The 21,117-nt window shown below is 37.7% G+C and overlaps 1 protein-coding gene across 4 annotated transcripts; it reads left to right on the top strand.

Moving 5' to 3' along the window:
- Positions 1–5,274: 5,274 nt before the first annotated feature.
- On the top strand, positions 5,275–12,561 carry LOC115726128 (26S rRNA (cytosine-C(5))-methyltransferase NOP2B). 4 transcript variants are annotated; one of them, XM_048274084.1, is made up of 19 exons: positions 5,277–5,468; positions 5,851–6,131; positions 6,243–6,421; positions 6,604–6,667; positions 6,754–6,887; positions 7,070–7,153; positions 7,328–7,402; positions 7,509–7,580; positions 7,667–7,740; positions 8,116–8,168; positions 9,464–9,573; positions 10,023–10,091; positions 10,191–10,265; positions 10,658–10,750; positions 10,820–10,899; positions 10,972–11,071; positions 11,301–11,554; positions 11,776–11,829; positions 12,061–12,561. In XM_048274084.1, the coding sequence occupies exons 2-19, from the start codon at positions 5,852–5,854 to the stop codon at positions 12,119–12,121; spliced, it is 1,911 nt and encodes a 636-aa protein (XP_048130041.1). In that variant the 5' UTR covers positions 5,277–5,468; position 5,851; the 3' UTR covers positions 12,122–12,561. The 4 variants fall into 4 exon arrangements, with proteins under 4 accessions (XP_048130040.1, XP_030511723.2, XP_048130041.1 ...); XM_048274083.1 differs by having other exon boundaries at positions 5,275–5,468; positions 10,658–10,899; XM_030655863.2 differs by having other exon boundaries at positions 5,276–5,468; positions 5,869–6,131; positions 10,658–10,899.
- Positions 12,562–21,117: the final 8,556 nt, after the last annotated feature.

The raw sequence follows: 21,117 nt of genomic DNA on the forward strand, positions 1-21,117 counted from the left end.
CATAGAGTAATTATCTGCAAGGAACAGGATAAAAGTCAAAGTGAGTTATTTGTAACTTGTACTTTGAGGTTAAGGTCCACCTTGGATGCCTCTCATTCTAGATAATATTTTTAATTTTGTTCTATTTTTCAGTTTGCATTTTGATTGCCAGCTTTCAAGAGCCACTTCCCTTACAAAAGCAGTTTTACTGCATTGTTTTCAATAAGAAAATGTCTGTCTATTGCCAAGCCCATGTCACTCTTTCTTTCTTTTTTTTAGTGAAAATAATTATGACACCAATTGGCTGAAAATTTCTTCTTCGTTTTTTCCCCATTCTTATTATTCAGGTCTGGAAAAAAAACAATGAAAGCCACAGTTTTTACCTGTTTCAGTCTTTAGTAATTTGAAAACACGAGAGCCTACAAAACCAGTTCCACTCCTCCTTTAAACAAAACCTGAAGGGGACTTGCTCCATTGTGTACCCGAGGTTGCTGGGATAACCAGTTATATACCTCTCCTTAAACAAAACGTTTGTTTTACTTCAGGTATTAGATTTGCTTGTCACATAATATAGTCTAGTACTTCGAATTTTCAAGAGGGATGATTTCCGAGATTCCGCGTACTTATCACGGATGATAATGGGCCAGGCGGGCGAAGTTTTCTGTGCACGAGCATGTGCATTAGTATTCTGCAATAACCTCTAAGCCACCTCGCCGGTGATCCCACTTTTCCGAGCCGCCGACGAGCTCAGGAAGTCTGTCATTCTCTCCAATTTTAGCACGCAAGATGGTTTTGCAATGTCAGACATGTTTGTTGTGTTCGTTGAATGTTAGTCAGTTCACGGTGTAGTAAGAATTTTTCACTTATTTCTTGCGTTTGCTGATTAAGCTTACTTCATCGATCTTATAGAGACTAGCTCTTTTGTTCGAGTATTTGCTAGGGAGACGTAATTGCGGACGTAGGCGCATTCGAATTTGGCACAAAATAACAAAATTTTCCAATTAAACTAAAACCCTAATTCTTAAATTGTTCAATTTCAATCTGTGGTCCGGATAGGAGACGAGATCGCAACTTGTGGAAGCAACATGGAGAGTGGGACCGTTGGAGAGAAGACAAATGTCGATCATTGTCTAGAGAAAAATCTTTTCCCTATACTGTGTGCAATGAGACATTTTGGTACAAATAAAGGGAAAATTACCAAAATAATCCTAAATCCATTGTAATTATGTCAATCAAGTTTTAATTTTTTTTTTAGCTAGTTGAGTCCTAAACTTTTTGCTATTGTGATGAGTTAATCCACTTTGTTGGCTGGCACTAAAGTAGGTATTTTTTAATAATTTTTTTCATTTTTCCTTTTTCTTTCTTATTGCTATTGTGGCCGACGAGGGTTTGCGGCCCCCGACCGGCCTCACCCAAGCCAAGCAAGGCCATGGAGGTTGGGCCTCACGAAACCTCGGCCACGCGGCAAGGCTAACTTCGCTCACGGGCGGGGAGGACATAGCGAGGTTGCGCTCGCCTAGCTTGGGCGAAGCCTAGTAAGGCCGGTTTGGGGCCGGCGACCTTTACCGGCCACAAACATAACAAAAAAGGAAGAACAGAAAAATAAATAATAGAAAATAAAAAAATTAATTAAGAGATATTGAAATAATATTGAAAATTGGCCACGTCAGCAAGACGGCGGCTGCATGTCAAAGCCGGCCAGCCAAATAAACTAAGTTAGCACAAATACAAAATGTTTATGACTGAATTGACGCAATTACAATAAGTTTAGTACTCTCTTGGTAAATTTTCCCCTAAAAAAGCCGTTGTCCATGGCTCAAAAAATACGGCCGCACGTGGTCCTAGTCCAACAAAGACTTTAGTAGCCGGTGAGATGGGGATAAATTAAGATGAAGTCACGAATTTCAGGGATACTTTGAGAAAATTGCCCTATACTTCAATGGGAATTTTCAAATTTTCCCAATAAAAATTGCCAAACGATGAACTCACTCAATTTTAGACGATTAAACAAAGACATCAAAGAATGATACAACATTGATGTATTTAATCCATGAAATCTCATTCCTATGTGACTGTGGTAACTTTGTTTATTTATAGATTGCCTACGTGGATATCATGTAATTGTGCCGCGATTTAATGCATCATATACCAGAATTAGAACATCATTTCATGTGGTTTTAATTTTTTTTTTTTTTCTGCTTGCTAGTTCTTAATTGGGATCGTATTTACTTGCCCGGGTGTTAGTTTGGAATTGAGTGAAGCTTGGGCTGCGTTTGATGTGTCTAATTTACTAATGACATGTGGAAAGAAAACAACATAATTCAATAGACAACTTATTATTTAATATTGGGCTAATACCACGAACAAATCGCAAATTGATACATCCAATGCTACATTTACCAAACTAATTTTTGAGGAAAATTGATCAAAAAAGTCATAAACTTATTATACTTTTATCAACTCAGTCCTATACCTATTAATTTTGTCAATACAATCATAACCCTTTCACGTTTTGTCAATTAGATCCATCTAACCAATTTTGGTCCTAAAATCGCTGATGTGGATGCCGTCCATCCTACGTAACACGGACGGTGCCAACCTAGACAACTTTTGATAATATTTTTTTTTCAAATGTGTTATTTATTTTTTTGATTTTTTTTATGTTTTCCTTCTTTGCTTTCTTCTTTTTCTTTTTCCCTTTTTCCCTCCGCCGTCCACCATCGGGCCTCATCAATGGCCGATGGAGGTTGCCGGCCTCAAGAGAGTGACGCTTGGGCTTGGGCTGGCGAGGGCCTAAGGCCGGCGACCTCCGTCGGTTGTCGATAAGGTGGCCGGGCGTAGGGAAAACGAAAAGAAAATTAAAATTAAAAGTAAAACATAAAAAAAATAAGAATGAAATATAGACTTCAAAAAAATATATATATAAATATTGTTAAGGTTTGTCCACGTCAGCACGATTCGTGCCACATAGGATGATCGGCATCCACGTCAACAATTTTTGATTAAAAATAATTGAAAAATGGGAAAATATTTAGGACTCAATTGGAGAAATTAAAAAGTTTATGTCTGAATTAGCAAAAATGCATTATATTTAGGACTTTTTGGATAATTTTTTTAAATTTTTGTGTCACTAAAATTTTAAATTGTTACACATATGTTGCATCTACCTCAAACTAACTTTCATTTAACAAAAAATCTCAAACCTCAAACTAATCTATGGTAAATGTGGCTTTGCATACACTAGTTTAAATTAAATATGGTACGAGTATACCGATTTGATTTTTTTTGTGACATAGAAATTAGTTTTGGGCACATATGGCATAGATGTATCAATTCAAGAGTTTTTGTGATATGAAATTAGGTTGGCTTTAACTACAAAATTAGTTTGGGGTAATATGACGTGCGGAAGGCAACTTTAAATTCTATCCAATCATATTAAATCTCAAAATAATTAATGATGTAAAATTTTGTGAAACCTTTACTTTTTTTTTAAGAGATAGTAATGTAAGTAGTCCATGCACTTTGAGTGGTCCTTAAACTTTAGCCCGATGTGCAATATCGTCCATAAATTTTTAATTTATTCAATATGTTCCATGGATTTCTAGTACATGTTTAATTTAGTCCTTAAAGTGTAGGGATGATCGATTTTAGGGAGGATGATTTCCACCCTAGAACCCGGAATCGCCCACTAAAAACTGGATCGAAAAATGAGAACCGAGAACCGCTTGTTGGTTCTATGGAACCACTTGAAACTGGATTGTCGGTCTAGTCCGGTTCTTTGGTGGTTCCATGTAATCGGTCCCACCAAGCTTCACGCTATAAGTGACTTGTTTTCTGGCACACCATGAACCATCCCACTAATCTTCTTCTTCTTCTTTTTCAGCAAAAAGGAATGTCTTGTTCTTTAATTGCCCTGTTGTTTGTAAGGAAAAAAAAATTCAAGCACCTGTAACAAATACTTCACTTTCCTCGTTGTTCTTCTAGTAGTGAGTAGATTGAAGAAACTAAAAAAGGGCAAGTGTCAGCAATTATGGTTTTCAACTTATAGTAAATGGAGGTGATCGAGAGTGAGAGAAGGAGGCGAGGCCATGAGTCATGTAATTGAGGAACGACCGAAGGCGCAACTGTGAGTCGATAGGTATTGAGAGTGGAGAGACCGAAGGAGTTGGTTGAGAGAATTCAAACGAGAGAGACCAAGTAAGATGAGACGACCGACAAACAAAATTAAGGGTTTAGGGATTTAATTTTTTGTAAAATTAAAATAGATATTACCACTCCGGTTTGAGTGGGCTAGTGGGTGGTTCCACGTTAGTTTATTGTAGGGGCGAGCATGATTTCGGGGTAGAATCGAGAACCCGAAACCGAAACTTGTAGGATTTGGTCCGGTTCCGAGCTCCAAAGTATGTAAGGTAGGTTCCAAGTTCCAAAAATTGAGGAACCGGTTCCAATGGGTAAGTTCCAGGTTCCACTACCTAGAACCCGCAACCTAGATTCCGAAATAAATTTTTATATTTTTCTTGGTATGTATTTTTGCATAATCCTGCAATGTTCTATTGCATCCGATACTGAGTGTATAATCCGGAGCCAAACAAACTTTTAGGTTTCGGGTTCCAAAAAATGATAAACGTGTTCTAATGGATTGGTTTCGGGTTCTAAATGTAATATGTATGGAACTTAAAACCACTCATCTATACTTTCTCTTAGATGTTGTACCGTTCACTCTTATTTTGGTTAGCTAAAAATGAAAAATAAAATAAAATAAAAAAATTGATAGGTTTTCGGGTACCCAGGAACCAACCCTAGAACTTGTGACATGGTAGGTTCCGGGTTCCAAGGTATGACGGGTAGGCTCCAAGTTCCAAAAAATGAGGAACATATTCCGACAAGTAGGTTCCGGGTTCTAGGTGGAACCTGTAAGAACCTGGAACTGGAACCGCTCACCCCCAGTTTATTGGAACTAGGAACTGGAATGGTTCCTTTGGGACCCACCGATTATGGGCGGTTCCAGCAATTCCTAGTTCTTTTGCACGTCTTTATTGGATTATATGAAAATGTTTAATATTGTCTGATAACATTAAACATTTTCATGCGGTTTAAGGACTAAACTAAATATATATTAGTCGATCGATCATATTAAACAAATTAAAATTTTAAAAACGATATTACATATCCGTTAAATTTCATGAACCATGTTAAATAAATCTAAAATTCAATCATCACATTGCATATTGACTCTTGAAGTCATTTGTGTCGTTTATCCTAATAAAAAAAAGGAAAAATTATGGAAGATTACGTGCGCGGGCTTTGAGGTAGTTTTCTTCACCAATAAACCCTAAACCTCCCCCATCGACGACATCAGGAGCTCCCAAAGGCTCCCACCGCTGCATTCCGACTCCTCAGATATCCTCCCGCCGTCTCCAGTTTCGCATCTTCTCGGTGAAGCGAGGAATCGGTTGCCTCCTTTCTTGCGAAATATCTGACCTAGAGAGGTATCCTCACGTCCCCTCCTATTTCGCATCGTCTCGGCGAAGTGAGGAATGGGTCGCCTCCTTTCTTGCAAATTTGCTGATTAAGAGAGTAGCTGTTCTGTTCGATTATTCTGCTGGGTAGACGTGATTGCAGACAGACATCGCCTTTCTATTGTTTCCATCTTACGATGAAGAAACCCATCTCGCCTTTTCGATTGTCTTGTTTTATCGTATCTTTTGAGCTTCTCTCCACTCTTCGCGGCTTAAGTTGGTGTCTAAAGATGCTTTTCTGTTTCGAAGTTGGGCTCCCCTTCTGTGGTCGGCGAAATTGCTTCGAGTTTGACCTTTGTTTATCTTCCCCATTTTAAGATATCCTTCTGACGTTGTCATGTGTAAACGCTAGTATGGCTGCTTGTTGCAGATCAATGGGTGCCCCAGCTCTTAATACGAAGAAGAAGGGTGCGAAACCCCCACATAAAAAGAAGCTGAAGAATGATTTGTTTGCTGAAAAGCGCTCGAAAAAAGATGACATTCCCGACGAATCGGACGATCAGGGTGAAGATGTCGAAGAACATGAAGAATCTGAAGTGGAGGAAGATCAAAGTGGTGATTCTGGTTCTGAAGTATCCTCTGATGGAGACGATCCTCTTGCAGATGATTTTCTCCAAGGAAGTGGAGATGAAGGTTAATGTACTCTATGATTATAATGCTTAGTTTTTCCTTGTGTTTTCAGATGGGATGTCTTTTTAAATGGTGTTCCAATTATGTGCTGTTAAAAGCATTTTTCTTGTTCAGATAAAGCTTCCAGTTTGGATGAGCACTCAGATTCTGGTTCGGATTCTGACGAGTCGGATATTGAGCAGAAGTCCAGAGCTATCGATGAAGAAAGGGCTAGGATAGAGGAAGAAGCAGGAGCGGAAATGCAGCTTAACATCAAAGAGGAATCTGATGAGTTCAGATTGCCTACGAAGGAGGTACTTCTCTATTCTCCATGTGACTCCTGCATAAAATTTGTGAGGTGCTGTTGACATTACGGCTGAGCCGGTCTATGTTATGCTTTTGATGTAGTAGTGGTGACATTTCTTCTGCAGGAATGTGTAAGTCAATTTTCTTATTACTATCTAATTCCTACTCCATGCAATTTTTTGTAATTTAGGAACTTGAGGAAGAGGCTCATAGGCCACCCGATCTTCCAAATATGCAGAGGAGGATAAGAGAAAGTCAGAATATGCTCATTATATGTTTTACATACTTTTCTTTATAGTATCAGTCTTTTGAAGCCTTGTTCATGAAAATTTTCTGTCAGTTGTTCGAGTGTTGTCAAATTTTAAGGCACTGAAGCAAGAGGGAACAACAAGGAAGGACTATGTTGAGCAACTTAAAAGAGATCTAGCTTCCTATTATGGTTACAATGACTTCCTTATTGGGGCTTTGATGGAGGTGATCCAATTGCTTTATCAATACAACAATGGATTCATGAATGATATTTCTATGTTAATAACATTTCCTCTCCTATCTATTTTTTTCAGTTTTACATTTCACCACTTCTTTTTCTTTGTATAAGAGAAAAAAAGTACTTTGCGCTCTAAGTTTTGTGTGCTTTGATTTCTGTTACTCTGCAGATGTTCCCGCCAGTTGAGCTTATGGAACTCATTGAAGCGTTTGAAAAACCTCGACCTATATGTCTACGTACAAATACTCTAAAGGTAAAACAAAAGAGGAACAATGCTTGTTTGATGTGATCAGGATAGTCTTCCTCCTTTTTATGTCTTCTTGCTGGTAGAAAATGCAATTTCTTTTTCTCTGAGTGTTCTTGCTATGTGATATTTCTCTTCTTATTATCTGCATTCTAATGAAAAAGTTATTAAAATTTCTTGTAGACAAGGAGACGGGATCTGGCTGATGTTTTAATTAACAGAGGAGTAAACTTGGATCCATTAAGCAAGTGGTCGAAGGTAAAGCATCACCTAGTCATCAGGATCCTTTTTTTTTCCTCTTTTGTGTACCTCTCATCACATGTCATTATCAATTTTTTGACGGTATTTCCTGATGGATTCTCAGGTTGGCTTAGTTGTTTACGATTCCCAAGTGCCTATCGGTGCAACTCCTGAATATATGGCGGGATTCTACATGGTAGATCATTTCCCAGTTGTTGCATTTGAGTTTTTCTCTGACATTATCCTTTGTGATGCAATGAGGACTTAATTTAAATTTTGCAGTTGCAAAGTGCAAGTTCGTTTTTGCCTGTGATGGCACTTGCTCCACAAGAAAAAGAACGTGTTGTTGACATGGCGTAAGATATTCTGAAGTACCTGATATAACTATGTCTGAGCTTTTAGCTTTTCGCTTTAGTCTCCATAACGGATTCGATTTTCATTCTTCTTTGAGAACCTGAGTTTTGAAAGTTTTTTGAGAACAACTCCATATTGGAGACATAGCAATGTACACTCGTTTGCCTAATTGGTGGAATTTTGAATTGGGGCTGCATGTTGGGTCACTTTAGTGTGTCCATGCAGGCAAGATGAGGCGCAGTAGAATTGCTTAACAGGTTGCAGTACAATAATATCAATATTTCTTTCCTTTGTCTATGGCTAATAGCACTCCTTGCCTTGCAAATCAATCTTGTTTACATGTGTTAATATTTGAGTACAATCTTCACATGATGCAGAGCTGCACCTGGAGGTAAAACGACATATATTGCAGCTCTAATGAAAAATAGTGGTAAGTTTTGGCTTCTGTTTTAATTCAATCATTGTGAATGGACATGCTGGACATGAATGTTTTATGTGCTTCACATTGATCAAACATTCTTTTGGCAACATGCCTATATCTTGTGAAAACTGTCCATAACATGGCGAAGTTCTGATTTGGTGCTTTCTGGCAAGTGCTATTGTAAGAAACTCCACATGGGTGCTCCCTAATTCCTATCTATTGGTTGTTTATGGGATATCAAATCATAAAGTCAGCTAAATTACTTTGTTTTCTTTATTTAAAGGTGTCACATGATTGATAGGAAAGCATCAGTCCTGTTGCATGATCTGCATGGTGCATACAGTTCATAATTGTATCAGAAGAATCTATATGATTCTATAGCTTATTACAAATGAATGAGACTTCTTTTGAGGACCTGTGACTTAGGAAAATCTGATTGTATAAGAATTAGATCTGGAGACACTTCTTCTGGACTATGAAGAGTACCCACACAAAAGTTACGGATGAAATTGATGTAAGTTTGTAGATAACACTGAAAAGATAGGGAAAGAAATTTTGGAAGAAAAGGTTCACGTCTAGGCATAATGTTGAAAGCTTCCTGAGCTTTTTCTTAAAGTTCACATGAGAAGAATTGTATCTCGCTGTTCAATAGTAAGTATTACTGTAATTAGACTTAATAAACTAATCAATGAATATAGGAAGTACATATTGTAATTCAAATAAACTCGAAGACATTATATTCACATTGGAATAAGAGGAATACATCTCTCAACTCTTATAGAGAGATTTCTACTTTAATAAGGAAAATAACCTAATTGTTATGTAAGCAGTGGATCTTCATCTAGCATGCTCTTTGTAGCTCCTCAAGTACTGTTGCCACAATCCTCCATCCACTTGCTTCCAGGTTTAGTTTTTGTTCTTATCCAATTTTCCCCGTGATTGAGTCCTTAATGCCTGTTTGGGGTGCGTGACCTCATTAGAAATATCTATAAGCCAATTTAGTAATAGTTATGATTGAATATTTGGCTCTCTAGAAACGGAGCTGGGGTATTCTCCATTGGCATTGGTGATTAGTTGACTTGATCTTCCGTATTTTGATACATTTGGAGTTTTTATACTTTCATATCTGTGTTGTCTTGGTGGTAAGAAAATATGGCTTTTTTGGTGAGTGGTGATAGTGGAAGCCTGAAGTTTTGCCTTTTTCAGTGGTTTGAAAAACTATTGGTCGCGTTCTAATTTGGTTTTGTATCTATGCATGCTCTATTTTGTGAATCTGATAGTATTTATTGGCACCATTTTACTAGGTGTGGTTTTTGCAAATGAGATGAAGGCACCAAGGCTGAAGTCTCTCACTGCTAATTTGCATCGGATGGGTGTGACGAATACAATAGTATCCAATTATGATGGGAAGGAGGTCAGTTCTTCTTACTGGCCTCTTTATAATATAATTATATGGATATGGACTTTCAGAGTCTTGAGATTATGAAGCTTTAGAGCCTTGTTTTGGACGTGGACATGTTTCTTTCTTGTGTAAATAAGAACAGAATCTAGTTACCAATTACTGTGGATGGCTTTCATCTGCTACTTTTTTTAACCAAATAATCTCTTATTGATCCTCAGACCACTGTTTGCTGCTATAGATGACTTCTGTTAAAGGAAAAACAGGTGGACCAGATCTACATTTGCATGTCTGTTGCAATGCGAGATTGTTGATTTTGCTTTTGGATCCATGGTTGAGAACCTATAGATTCTGCTGAATGCATTATATACAATAGATATCATTAGCACGTTGATTCAGTATAATCTACGATTTGTCAAGTCTCAAATGGTTTCTCATGTCATTTTGTGCATCTTATCTTGCAGCTACCTAGAATTTTGGGTGTAAATTCAGTTGACAGAGTATTGTTAGATGCACCTTGCAGTGGGACTGGGGTAAGAAACCTTACTTAGATTGCACCTCTTCTGTACACTTCATCGGCCATGTTTAGTTTCATGGCTCTGTGAAGCTAATGTGTTATTAACACTTTGAAGGTCATATCGAAAGACGAATCAGTCAAAACTTCCAAAAGCCTTGAAGATATACAGAAGTGTGCATTTCTGCAGAAGGTATGACTTCTTCTAGGCATGTCTAATTATTGTTTGAGTTGACACACATTTGGGTTAGGAGACCCAAATATTTCATGAGTCAAAGTTGATTACGAAAAAGCAGCTTTTAATGCATACGTCTGATTGTTTGTAGAACTTCATGAAATACCAGGAAAAATACAGCTTGCTACAAGCGTGTCTTCTTTGTCCTTTATCAATATTTCTTGAAACCAAACAAACCCAACCCCCCCCCCTCCCAAAAAAAAAAAAAACCAAATTGAAAAAACAATAGTAAGCTTTATGCTTTATGAGCTCCTTACATACCTAAATTATCACTTATTGGAAAATCTTTGAGTTTCACGTGATTTTACTGGTTAAAGCTTCTTTCATGTGGTTAATCTACTCTCGTACAGCAATTGTTACTTGCGGCAATTGACATGGTGGATGCAAATTCAAAGTCTGGAGGTTACATAGTATACTCCACATGCTCTATCATGATTCCAGAGGTATTATTCTTAGAGATATTTCACATTATTTTGCCTCCTTTTGGATGTTATATAGCTTCTATTTTGCAGAATGAAGCAGTAATCGACTATGCTTTGAGGAGGAGGGATGTTAAACTTGTACCTTGTGGATTAGACTTCGGTCGTCCTGGGTATGCTTCTTTGGTCTTGGTTACAACCGATTGATTAAATGGAATCATTCATTATGCTTGCACTTGCATCAGGTTTATCCGGTTTAGGGAGCATCGGTTTCACCCTTCTCTGGAGAAGACAAGGCGTTTCTACCCTCATGTTCATAATATGGACGGGTTTTTTGTGGCAAAGGTACGTGTTTGTACATTCTTGTGGTTATCTTAATTAAAGTGTCATTTGATTAGCTTTACTTGATGAGGATCTTGAATAGGATTGGTAGATTGTTTGTTGTTCAGAGTATTTAACTGAAAGTTGGTCCGCATATAAGATGCTCTGTCACTTTGTATAGCATCATATGTTATTTGTACCTCTCCTGTAATTGGACAGTACAATGTGGTTTTATATTCTTTGTTCACGATAGCTGAAGAAAATGAGCAATTCAAAGCCAACTTCAGTACCTGCTGAACCATCAGAAACAGTGGAACAAGTTTTGGGGCCTGAGGAAGATAGCAGCATAAAGGATACAGTGGAGGAACCTCAGAATCAGACAGAAGCTGCGGAAAATCATGGTGTTGTGGAGAATGGTCATGTTAACAATAAGAAAAGAAAATCGCCATCCAGCTCTAAGAAGATTAAAGGGAAATGGCCTTCCAGAGACGAAATGTCCAGAACAAGGTGAGAGCATTCTCTGTTCTTTGTATGGTTGTATTTTTTTATGTGGAGGAGTTGACTTTTACATCTGCCATCACCTTGTCTGTCATGTTTTTTTTTTCACTGAACTCATTGACAGATATAACTCGATATATCGAAATACTTGTAGTCAATCTTAATCATGAATTGTCTTGCTCATGTCAAGTCATCCACAGACTCATATTGCTTGCTTTGGTCTCATGCAGAGAGAAAAGAACTAAAAGGAAATTCCCATCCAGAGAGGAAATATCTAAAATGAGGTAAAAACAGTCTCGAGCCTTTTGTCTATTTGTATTTATTCACTTGGAGAAGTCGAATTTTGCATATGCTATCAGCTTGATCGTGAAACATCCCCACAGAATATATAGACAGTTATGATTGAATATAATAAAATTCTTGTACTCTTTTGATCTTGATTGATCATTTATATCATCTTGTTCATGCCGAGTCATCTACTACGTAATTATTTTGCGTGCTTTGGTTTCCTGAAGGGAGGAGAAGAGAGAGACATGGAGGAAAATGAATGCTGCAAACAAAAAAAGAGGAAAGTAGGAGTGTTAGCAGTTGGTAGAAGGCAAAGCACTCGTCGAAACCAGCTGATCTGCTACTTGTGGTCCAGCTGTCCAACTTGGTTTGGGAGCGGAGGAAGCACAGCTGGTGGCATTTTGCCATTGATTGAAGAACATGCTGAATGAAGCTCACTAAAGGAGTTCTAACGTATACTGCTGATCATTATGATAAAAAGATCAGGTTTTCGAATCCAGCGAAGCGTCAGAGTTTAATGACTGCCTTTTTTGTTGGGCTGTTGATGTCCCTTAAAATTTTGTTTGCTTTGTAGCGTTCATGTAACTTAAGATCAGCTGTCACACAATTCTCTTGATAAAGTTTGGATGACCAGTGCATGATATTGCTCTGAAAATTTTGGGTCTATTCACAACTGGGACATCGGCTCCCTTTCCTCTTTGAAAATGATGAGAGAAGGTGCATGTTTAGAGATGTCTTGTCATGCTTAGCTCGGAAGCTTCTCAAAACATTGAAAAATATTAACTTGCTGAACGCAATTAACACTTTAACCAAATATGAGCTCCGAAGTTGCTCCATTAACACGATCCATATATTTGTGTTATGACCGTTGTCGGTCGGTGGGAAAATGGAACAATGAGGTAGAGTGCTCTCCTAATTTCAGCAACATTGAAGAGTCACTTTCATGAACCTACTAATTCATCTTTCTTGTGGTTACAGTGTAAGAAGCAGCAGCTTCATCTTTACTCTCAGAGAGAACACCAGCTGACGGCATCCTCATTATATAATAATGAATGTGAGGATTATATAACCAAACAATTTGGATAGTCGTGTGATTTAAATTTTTTCGATTTGAAAAGTGAAGTACACAAGAAAGATGAGGTCGCGCTCTCGCTCTCTCTCTCTCTCTCTCTCATTGCAAATTATTGCCTGAACTCGACTCCACATAGAGCGAGTCTCTCCTGAAGAACAATTCTAATTAATAGTGACATTAGGTCTATGGATTTGGGAATAAAAGTGTTTCTTCTCTCTCACAAAAGAAAAGGTAGAATTTATATTTCAAGAAGCCTGGGGTCCCTGATAGAATAGCAAGAGCTGAGCAAACGAAGACCTTTATCATGTGGCTCATACATATGCATCGGTTTAATATGGCGGTCTATTATAAAACAAGTTGGAGTTTTGAGATACAAAGAAAACCCAAAAATTAAAAAGAAAAAAAGATTTTCTTATAGGGGAGTTTTTTAGAAGCCCTAAAACTTGTAGCAAAAGTGTAACTAAATCTTAAGACTACAAAAAAAATGCAATCATGTCTTAAAACTTATCAAATTGGTGCAATCAAGTTCTTTTGTTAACACCGTCAATTTGATTAACGGGAAATATTGATGTAGCATTTTTAAATTAATTTCTCTCTCCTACGTGGTATTTTTCATTATTATTTTTATTTAAGTCCTATTTTAATTAGATTAAAAATAAAAAACTAAAAATTTATTTAAAATATTGATAAAAAGAAAGAGAATGATAGGCTGCTGGTGGGGTGCTACCGCCGCCGCCTATCGTCGAGGGGGGCATACGGAGGTCTCGCTAGGTTTGGATGAGGTCTCGTCGACCCTCATGAGCCTTGAGATTCGGCTAATGAGTAGTGGCATTTTTAGTGGTGGGAAATTCAACAGCAATTTCATAAAGGCCCCATGCGAGGGCTAGCGATCCTTGCTAGGCTTGGGCGAGCACCGGCCTTACCCAAATTTGGGTGCCCTAGCCCACATTTGGGTGCCCTTGCCCGGGCCTAGAAAGGGTCTCACATAGGGCCGACGAGACCTCGTCGTGGCTTGGTGAGGGCCAGCTACCCTTTTCCATGGCTGGCAACCTCTTCCAGCCCCTCTCTATACCCACTGGAAAGCTTGCCATTTGCTTTTTTTTTTCAATTTTTTAAAAAATTAGCTTTTTCTTTAGATTTGAGTAAAAAATAAAGAAAATATCATGTAAGAGAAAAAAATAGTTTGAAAATGTCACATCAACTACTTAAATTGGCAATGTTAACGAAAGGATTTGATTGCACCAATTTGATAAATTTTTGGACTTAATTACACTTTTACGATAAGTTTTAGATTTTTAGTGCACTTATCATTTCTCTTATTTAAAATAATTTCCTTCTGTCCTTTGTAACTTAAACAACCAAAGGAAAATATTTCCTTTCGGGCATCCCTTTTCTTTTTTAGCCTAATACCCAAAGAAATCCTCAACCTTAGCATTTGTCTTAGTTTTATTCAAAACTTTTTTTGTCTCTTAAAAAATATGAAACTTTTACTTTTGTCTCAATTCTACTAGCCTAATACCTAAAAAACTTCCTACTTTAGTATCTGTCCCAATTATATTCAATTTTTTTTTCATCTCATATAAAACCTACAATTTTTACTTTTGTCCCGATTTTATCATTGTCGACTTTCCATCCATAATTACTGTTCATTAATCCTACGTGGCTTGAATATTCTCGCCAAACTTACTAATGAATCTTTGAAATTAGAAAACATCAGGTTTCATGGATGACGAGATTTGAGATTGTTCATCCAAATAGTTAGGACGATGCGTTTTGGATTTTCCCCGACACTCAATAGCCCAAAAAACGGTGAGACGTGGAGTGCCGGGGAGAATTCGAAATGCACTGTCTTAAGTGGCTTTGTATCTCCCGGCAATGTGTAAGGAAAGCAGCTAATAGAAGATAAGTTGTGGGTTTTTTAATATAAAATTTGCCGAGATGTAATTCATTAATGACGTGAAAATGCCATATAGGATTAACGGTTATTATGGATGGAAGGCTAAAGGTGGTAGAATTAGAACAAAAGTAAAAGTTATGGGGTTTTTTATGGGATAATTTTTTTTTTAATGTAATTGGGACAAATAATAAATTTGGGGATTTTTTGGGTATTAGGTCGGTAGAATTGAGAGAAAAGTAAAAATTGATGACTTTTTGGGTATTAAACCAGTAGAATTAGGACAAAAGTAAAAGTTGAAATTTTTTTATGGTATAATTTTTTTTTGATATAATTGGAATAAATGCTAGAGTTGGTTTTTTTTTTTAATGCTGGCCCTTTTTGTTTCCTTCCCTTTTACCATCTTGGGAGCATGTTCAGTGTAAAAAAACAGATGTTCAAAAGTGGCAAGACTTCGAATGGCGGTGGGAGTGTGCATGGATCACCCAAGTCGAAAAGAGGGATCGTCCGCCTATGGAGAGATTCGGAATGAATCTTGACTCTTCTTAGTGATGGGTTTGTGTGGCTCGATTGATTTACAAAGATTGCCTTTCTGATCATGGCCTTCAACCCGGTTTCGATTTCCCGGAAATGCAGAACGAAGATGAGTTATGGTCAAAATGCAGGAACGAAAACTACAGAGGCCTTCACCTCTAGAAATAGCAAAGACAAGCAAATCAGGACTCCTTGCTCCCAAAACATAACCCGCAAATGGGCGACAAGTTGGACTAAAGCAGGCAGAAGCTATTGTGAGTGAAAAAAAGCAGTATATCTAGGGAAGTGCCAGCATCAACATGAGGGATGGAGAGAACCCTTGTAGCAGCTAAACGGTAGTGTCAACAAGCCTCCCAGAGCAACTGTCTTAAGATGGGAAGCAATCCGATCTATCCAGGTGGTATCAGGTCTTAGCCAATCCAGGCTGTTTGAACATGTTGGGTTGTGCAGATAAAGGAAGTGTTTTCTCTTTCAGAGTTGGCAGGAACCAGGTGTTACTTCGCCATGAATAAAGTCGCTGGCAAAGCATCTGCGGCAAGTCATAAGAAGCTACCATGGGAACGAACGGTACGAGAGATGATACTACAATGTCTGGATCGCCCTTTCTCGCCAACCCTATGCCATCCATTTCGAGACTGATAAGTCTTCTCATTTGGAGTGGATTAAGGCAATTTTCGAGCTTGTTCAGGACGAGAGATGGCCATGTTAACTCCTCACCATGTCACGAAGTTAAAGAGACGTGCTTAATAGGGAGAGGCATTCATCTTTCTATCTCATCTGAACGACGTCGTATACGTTGAGATCTCTGTCTGAATCTGGTTTTAGTCATGGCAAGAGACTATGCTATTCCGTTCAAACGAGAAGCATGCGAAAGTTTTCCACACTGAAGCAACTTTTACATATGTGTTATATAGCTCTTTTGTCCTGTTCAAAAGTGAAGGGGAGGTTCAAGTGCCCAGAGTCCCTAACATATTTGAGGTGGAAACCACGTAATGATTATTGGACGAAAACTCAAGCATCTTCATAAGCTTTCAAAACTTTTGCATGAGTTGCTGCTTATAATGTCATTTTGCAACTGGCCAGAGTCCTTAAGCCTGATGGTTTTGTTCACAGTTCAAACCACATAATAACTGCCAGAAGGCCAATAGAAGTGTCAAAGTTTGAATACGGCGCTCACTTTGGTAACTAAATTTCTTTTTTTGGATCATTAAGTGATAATTTTTTTTAAAAAAATGATTATTTGAATGCCAACTCTAAGCTTTGCCGAAAATCTTACGTGGCATCGGTGTAGCTCACCCGAGTATCCTAATCAACAATAAAAAAAAAAATAAAAAATAAGATAAAAACTGGAAAATAAAAATAAAAATAGAAGGGTTGTAGTGGCGAGGGCTGTGCACCGTCATCATCGGCGCCCCACCATCTCCGGCAATGGCCAAATTAAAAAATGAAATTGAAAAAAAAAAACACTCCAATAAATACCAAATTAATAAAGGAAATTGAAGGAAAAAAATTCTTTCAAATTAGTAAAAATTTTCCATCTTATCCCATCGGTAAATGTCCCCTATTTATATTTATAAAACAGTCCTAGGAAGCTACAATATACATTATTGGGATGTTCATCAAGAACAAGAAAGCGATCACATGGCTTGAGATGTCCCAATGGTTCTTGTAAATGTCCAAACAACACACGAAACGATGCGATTTGCTCAAGCGCACTTACCAATTCTTGATATGAAACAGCCTTTATATTCATTTAGTTTTTGCGATTGCATAATCAAAAAGTATTTTTGCAATTAAACAATTAAAAAGTGTCCCGAAAAACCTAACTCGAAAAGGGGCGACTCCAAGAGAAAGCTCGCGCGACAAAAACGAATCGTATAAAAAAGAATAAATTGATAAGTGAGCTTTATCGAAAAGGTGGAGAGATAGAGGGAAATAATAATAATAATAATAATAATAATTATTATTATTATTATTATTATTATTATTATTATTATGTTCTGATGAATGAAGTTTGGCAATTTTGAGAAGCTGCGTCGATAAGATTTTTGGGCACGGAAACATCCTTTGCACCTTTTTTTTCTGTCTTCCACTTCAACTTCTTTTCCGTGCAAGCTGTTGGAATTAATTGCGCCCGTAAAGAAAATTATCTTTATTCTATGGTTTTTTTTTTTTTTTTGGTAAGGTAAGAATATATATAACTTTTCAAAGCGCCATTTATTCTATGGTATTAGTTATCATAAAGAATAAGAATAAAGGCAAATCTTTAATAATTAGAACTATAGAATATTTAGTCTCCTATTTTATTCCAAGAGAGAGCAGATTATATATAGAATGCACGCAAGTTCTATTCCATCATTAGAAATACTCTCTGAAAAAAATGACAAAAAACTCTTTATCATTTCTCTCGAAGAACGAGCGATAGGCGGATCCGGATTCATTCTCACCTGCGATTGGGACTCTTAATCCGTGGCTATCGAGGTATGTTCATTTTACGTGATATACTTCTCCGATCAATGATTCAAGTTGATTTAGGGCATGTAATTTAGGGTAATTTGCTGCGTATATGTACGTATATTTTATTGGAATCCGTTCCGAGATATGATCCTAGTTCTATGTTTGTTTTTTCAATTAATCATCAAGGCTCTCTGTCTCTTGTTTGCCCAGCTGTACTTTAGAATAAATAAAACAAAAAAATAAATCTTAGTTATGACTAGACATGGCCGGTTCCAAGGAACTTCCGGTTCCGGTTCAAGAACCGGCGGTTCCGATTCCTAAAAAAGGTGGAACCGTCGGTTCCGAGCCGGTTCCGGTTCGAAACCCCCGGTTCCTAGGCCCAATGGCTCTTTTCCCCCAAGCTTCCTCCTTTTTTTTTTATTATAAAAAAACCGGGTTGGAACCAGGCTGGAACCGGCGATTCCGGGCCGGTTTCCAAAATTTAGAAACTAGAACCGGCCCTTGAGGGCGGGTTCCGATTCGAGTTGGAACCGTGGGCCCGGTCAATGGGCCGGTTCCGGGCCCACGGTTCCATATGGCCATGTCTAGTTATGACCACCGTGATCATTAAGATCCTCAAATTTTTTGTCGTATCAACCGAGATAATATAATATGTCATAATTATCGGGCGTATTTTTCTGTCACACTAATAGAAATTTTGGGTTATTGACGGTACGGAACTAAAAACGTTCGGGTATTAGTATCGCAGCTGGCAAAGTCCTAGTACTTTTGGGATAGACAAGGATTATCGGTATAAGTTTAGGGATTTTGATGGTCCAAAAGATGATACCGGTAATGCAACGGACATACTTTAGGATTTCTGTTGATATTTCATATGAGATTAATTACCTCTTTCTTCTGAATTACCCCAACCGGCACGATAATCCATGAGTAGTTGCTACTTAGTAGTCAAACAATAAAGTCAATAAACAAAAAATGGAGATGTTTCGAGGAACCTGTCGAGCCGTGTTGGAGGGAACCGTCTGGGACTGAAATTTGCAATGGACTTCTCTCCTCTCGTTCAACGACGCGGTCTAAGATTTCATCTCATCTTCTTCTCATCAGGATCGGATTTATGGATACATCTAAACGAGTCTTCAACTTTTGATTTGGTGGTGAACACGCCCGTTTTGATATATATGAGAAATCTCGTGATGTTACTGTCATATCTTTTTTAAAGGGTGATTGATTTCAAAATAGGTCAATTTCGAAATCGGAACGTGGAACCTACGTTGTGGATCTCAATTCCGAAAATTTGAATCAAGAACCAAACCGATTATACGTGGAACCGAAATAGCTCTGGGTTTTGTTTACTTAAAACTCCACAAATCTCTTGATTTACTATTTCTTTATTTAAAAATATAAGGTGTCCGAGAATCGGACCGGTTCTTGTTGGAACGGCTTGGAACCGATCGAGTGAGACCGATCCGATTCGATTTCGAGGTTAAACCAGCCGGACCATTCACGTCTAATTTTGTCTAATTTTGTCGATTTCCCTACTTTCTTTCTCTCTCATCATTGAGAAATGAAATATCAAATCACTTAAAATTAACACCCCCCGTCTCCAAATCAAGCAGAAAAGTCAGATCGCTCGGCGACGAATGAGGCGTCCGTGGATTTTTGTTCGTTTTGCCTTTCCTTTTCCGGGAATTCAGCCAGTTCGTTAATTTTGAATTTCTGGCTGGTGTCTTTGGGCGCTGGATTTGGTCATAATTGAAGGCCCCCCAATCATACGAAAAAATTCACAATCAAGATTTTGGTCAAACTGCCGAGGACGGTCGGCCCCTTTTGACTGTCCAAAGAGAGAGACACACACAAAAAAAAAAGACATGGTTGTTTTGGTGCTGACCTCCCATAGGCTGGTCAAAGTTTATACTCCCCTCAACAAGAATTATACCCAATTGCATTTTATTTTTCAATTTTACAAAATCCATATGATTTCTTTTTTTTTTTTACATGTATATAATTCCAACATTGCGTCTCCTTTTTACCAAGCCACAACCTTCAAAAGTCCACGTCAAAATGTTTACATGTGCATACTTGAACATCAATAATCAATGCATGCGTCCTAAGGTGTGTCCCTTGCCAACTAACCCACACAGGAGTTGTCCCATTTTGACATGAACAGCCGACTTGTCCTTGTCACTCCCACCGCCTCGAACCTTTCATTTATTATCATTTTTTATTTGACTCTTGATAAAAATAAATGAATAAATATACATATCTCGAAAAATAGGAGGTGATAAAAATAAGGGTAAAAAAAAAAAGGCTCACTTTTCTTACTTTTGGGGCCCCTATTTGTTGACATTTAGCAGCATATTCTTTTTGGGGGGCACGCAATTTCTCCTTTTAGAATATGAGGAAATGGGATTTGAATAAGAAGGGAATAAGTGCAAGTATTAGTTTATTAAAAATCGTTAAGAATATTTTATAGTATGGTTGTTGAATGATGGCTTTGCTTTCGGAGAGTTTAAGCGAATTCCCTTGTGATGGAAGGATGGTGCGATGCGATATATTGTAAAGTTGAGTCACATGTCAATCATTTCGCGGCAACTATTGAAATTTGGAATATACAAGAAAAAGACGGTGGCAAACAAACAAAACAAAAAGAAAAAGGAGTTGGGCCAAAGAATTTATTAGATATCGTGACCGAGGCATCTAGACTTTTTGCTCCTCGAGCTGATGGATTCTTTTCCCTTTTTTTTTTTCCCTTTAATTGCTCTTTTCCTAATTATCATTGGATTTTGACCCCTCGAAAAAAGATGTAAATAAAAATGCCGCTTTTGCTCGGTAATACTCTTCTTTTGTCATTTTTCTCAAGGCATATTAAATTAAAGTTCACAAAGCAATTAATGTGTTCATTAGGCCCTATAGTGTGTGAAGAAATCTAGATATTATTGCTGTGATCTATTCGAATGGTTAGATTTAAAAGAAAATTTCCGATGTTTGGATCATCGAATCAAATTTCAAGATGCATCTTATCTTCCCATTAATTAAGCTATAACCCACTTGTTCCGAAAGATTTTGAAGTGACCTTGGATAATATCAATCCACCCGCCGAGAAGTTTAAGGGAAATAAACGAGCCTTGATTTTCATATATTGTGGATATAAATATCTTATATTCTAATTGATTTGCCAGTATTTACCAGTGATAAATAAGAAAAAAAGAGGAAAGTGAATGATTAGAGTTTGGATTAATTGGCAAGTCCACCTCCTCTGGTCAAGCAAAACAAGGACGAGTGAGAAGTCGTACACACATAAACGTGAAACGACTGTGATTGCTTTCC

Source organism: Rhodamnia argentea, chromosome 2 (assembly GCF_020921035.1).
Source record: "Rhodamnia argentea isolate NSW1041297 chromosome 2, ASM2092103v1, whole genome shotgun sequence".
NCBI lineage: Eukaryota > Viridiplantae > Streptophyta > Magnoliopsida > Myrtales > Myrtaceae > Rhodamnia > Rhodamnia argentea.

Excerpts from the sequence above, each read along its gene's own strand:
- LOC115726128 (XM_048274083.1), top strand. The coding sequence starts at position 5,852 with ATGGCTGCTTGTTGCAGATCAATGGGTGCCCCAGCTCTTAATACGAAG. Across the intron at positions 6,132-6,242 it reads CCAAGGAAGTGGAGATGAAG|ATAAAGCTTCCAGTTTGGAT; the intron begins GTTAATGTACTC and ends TTTCTTGTTCAG. Across the intron at positions 10,900-10,971 it reads TTAGACTTCGGTCGTCCTGG|GTTTATCCGGTTTAGGGAGC; the intron begins GTATGCTTCTTT and ends CACTTGCATCAG.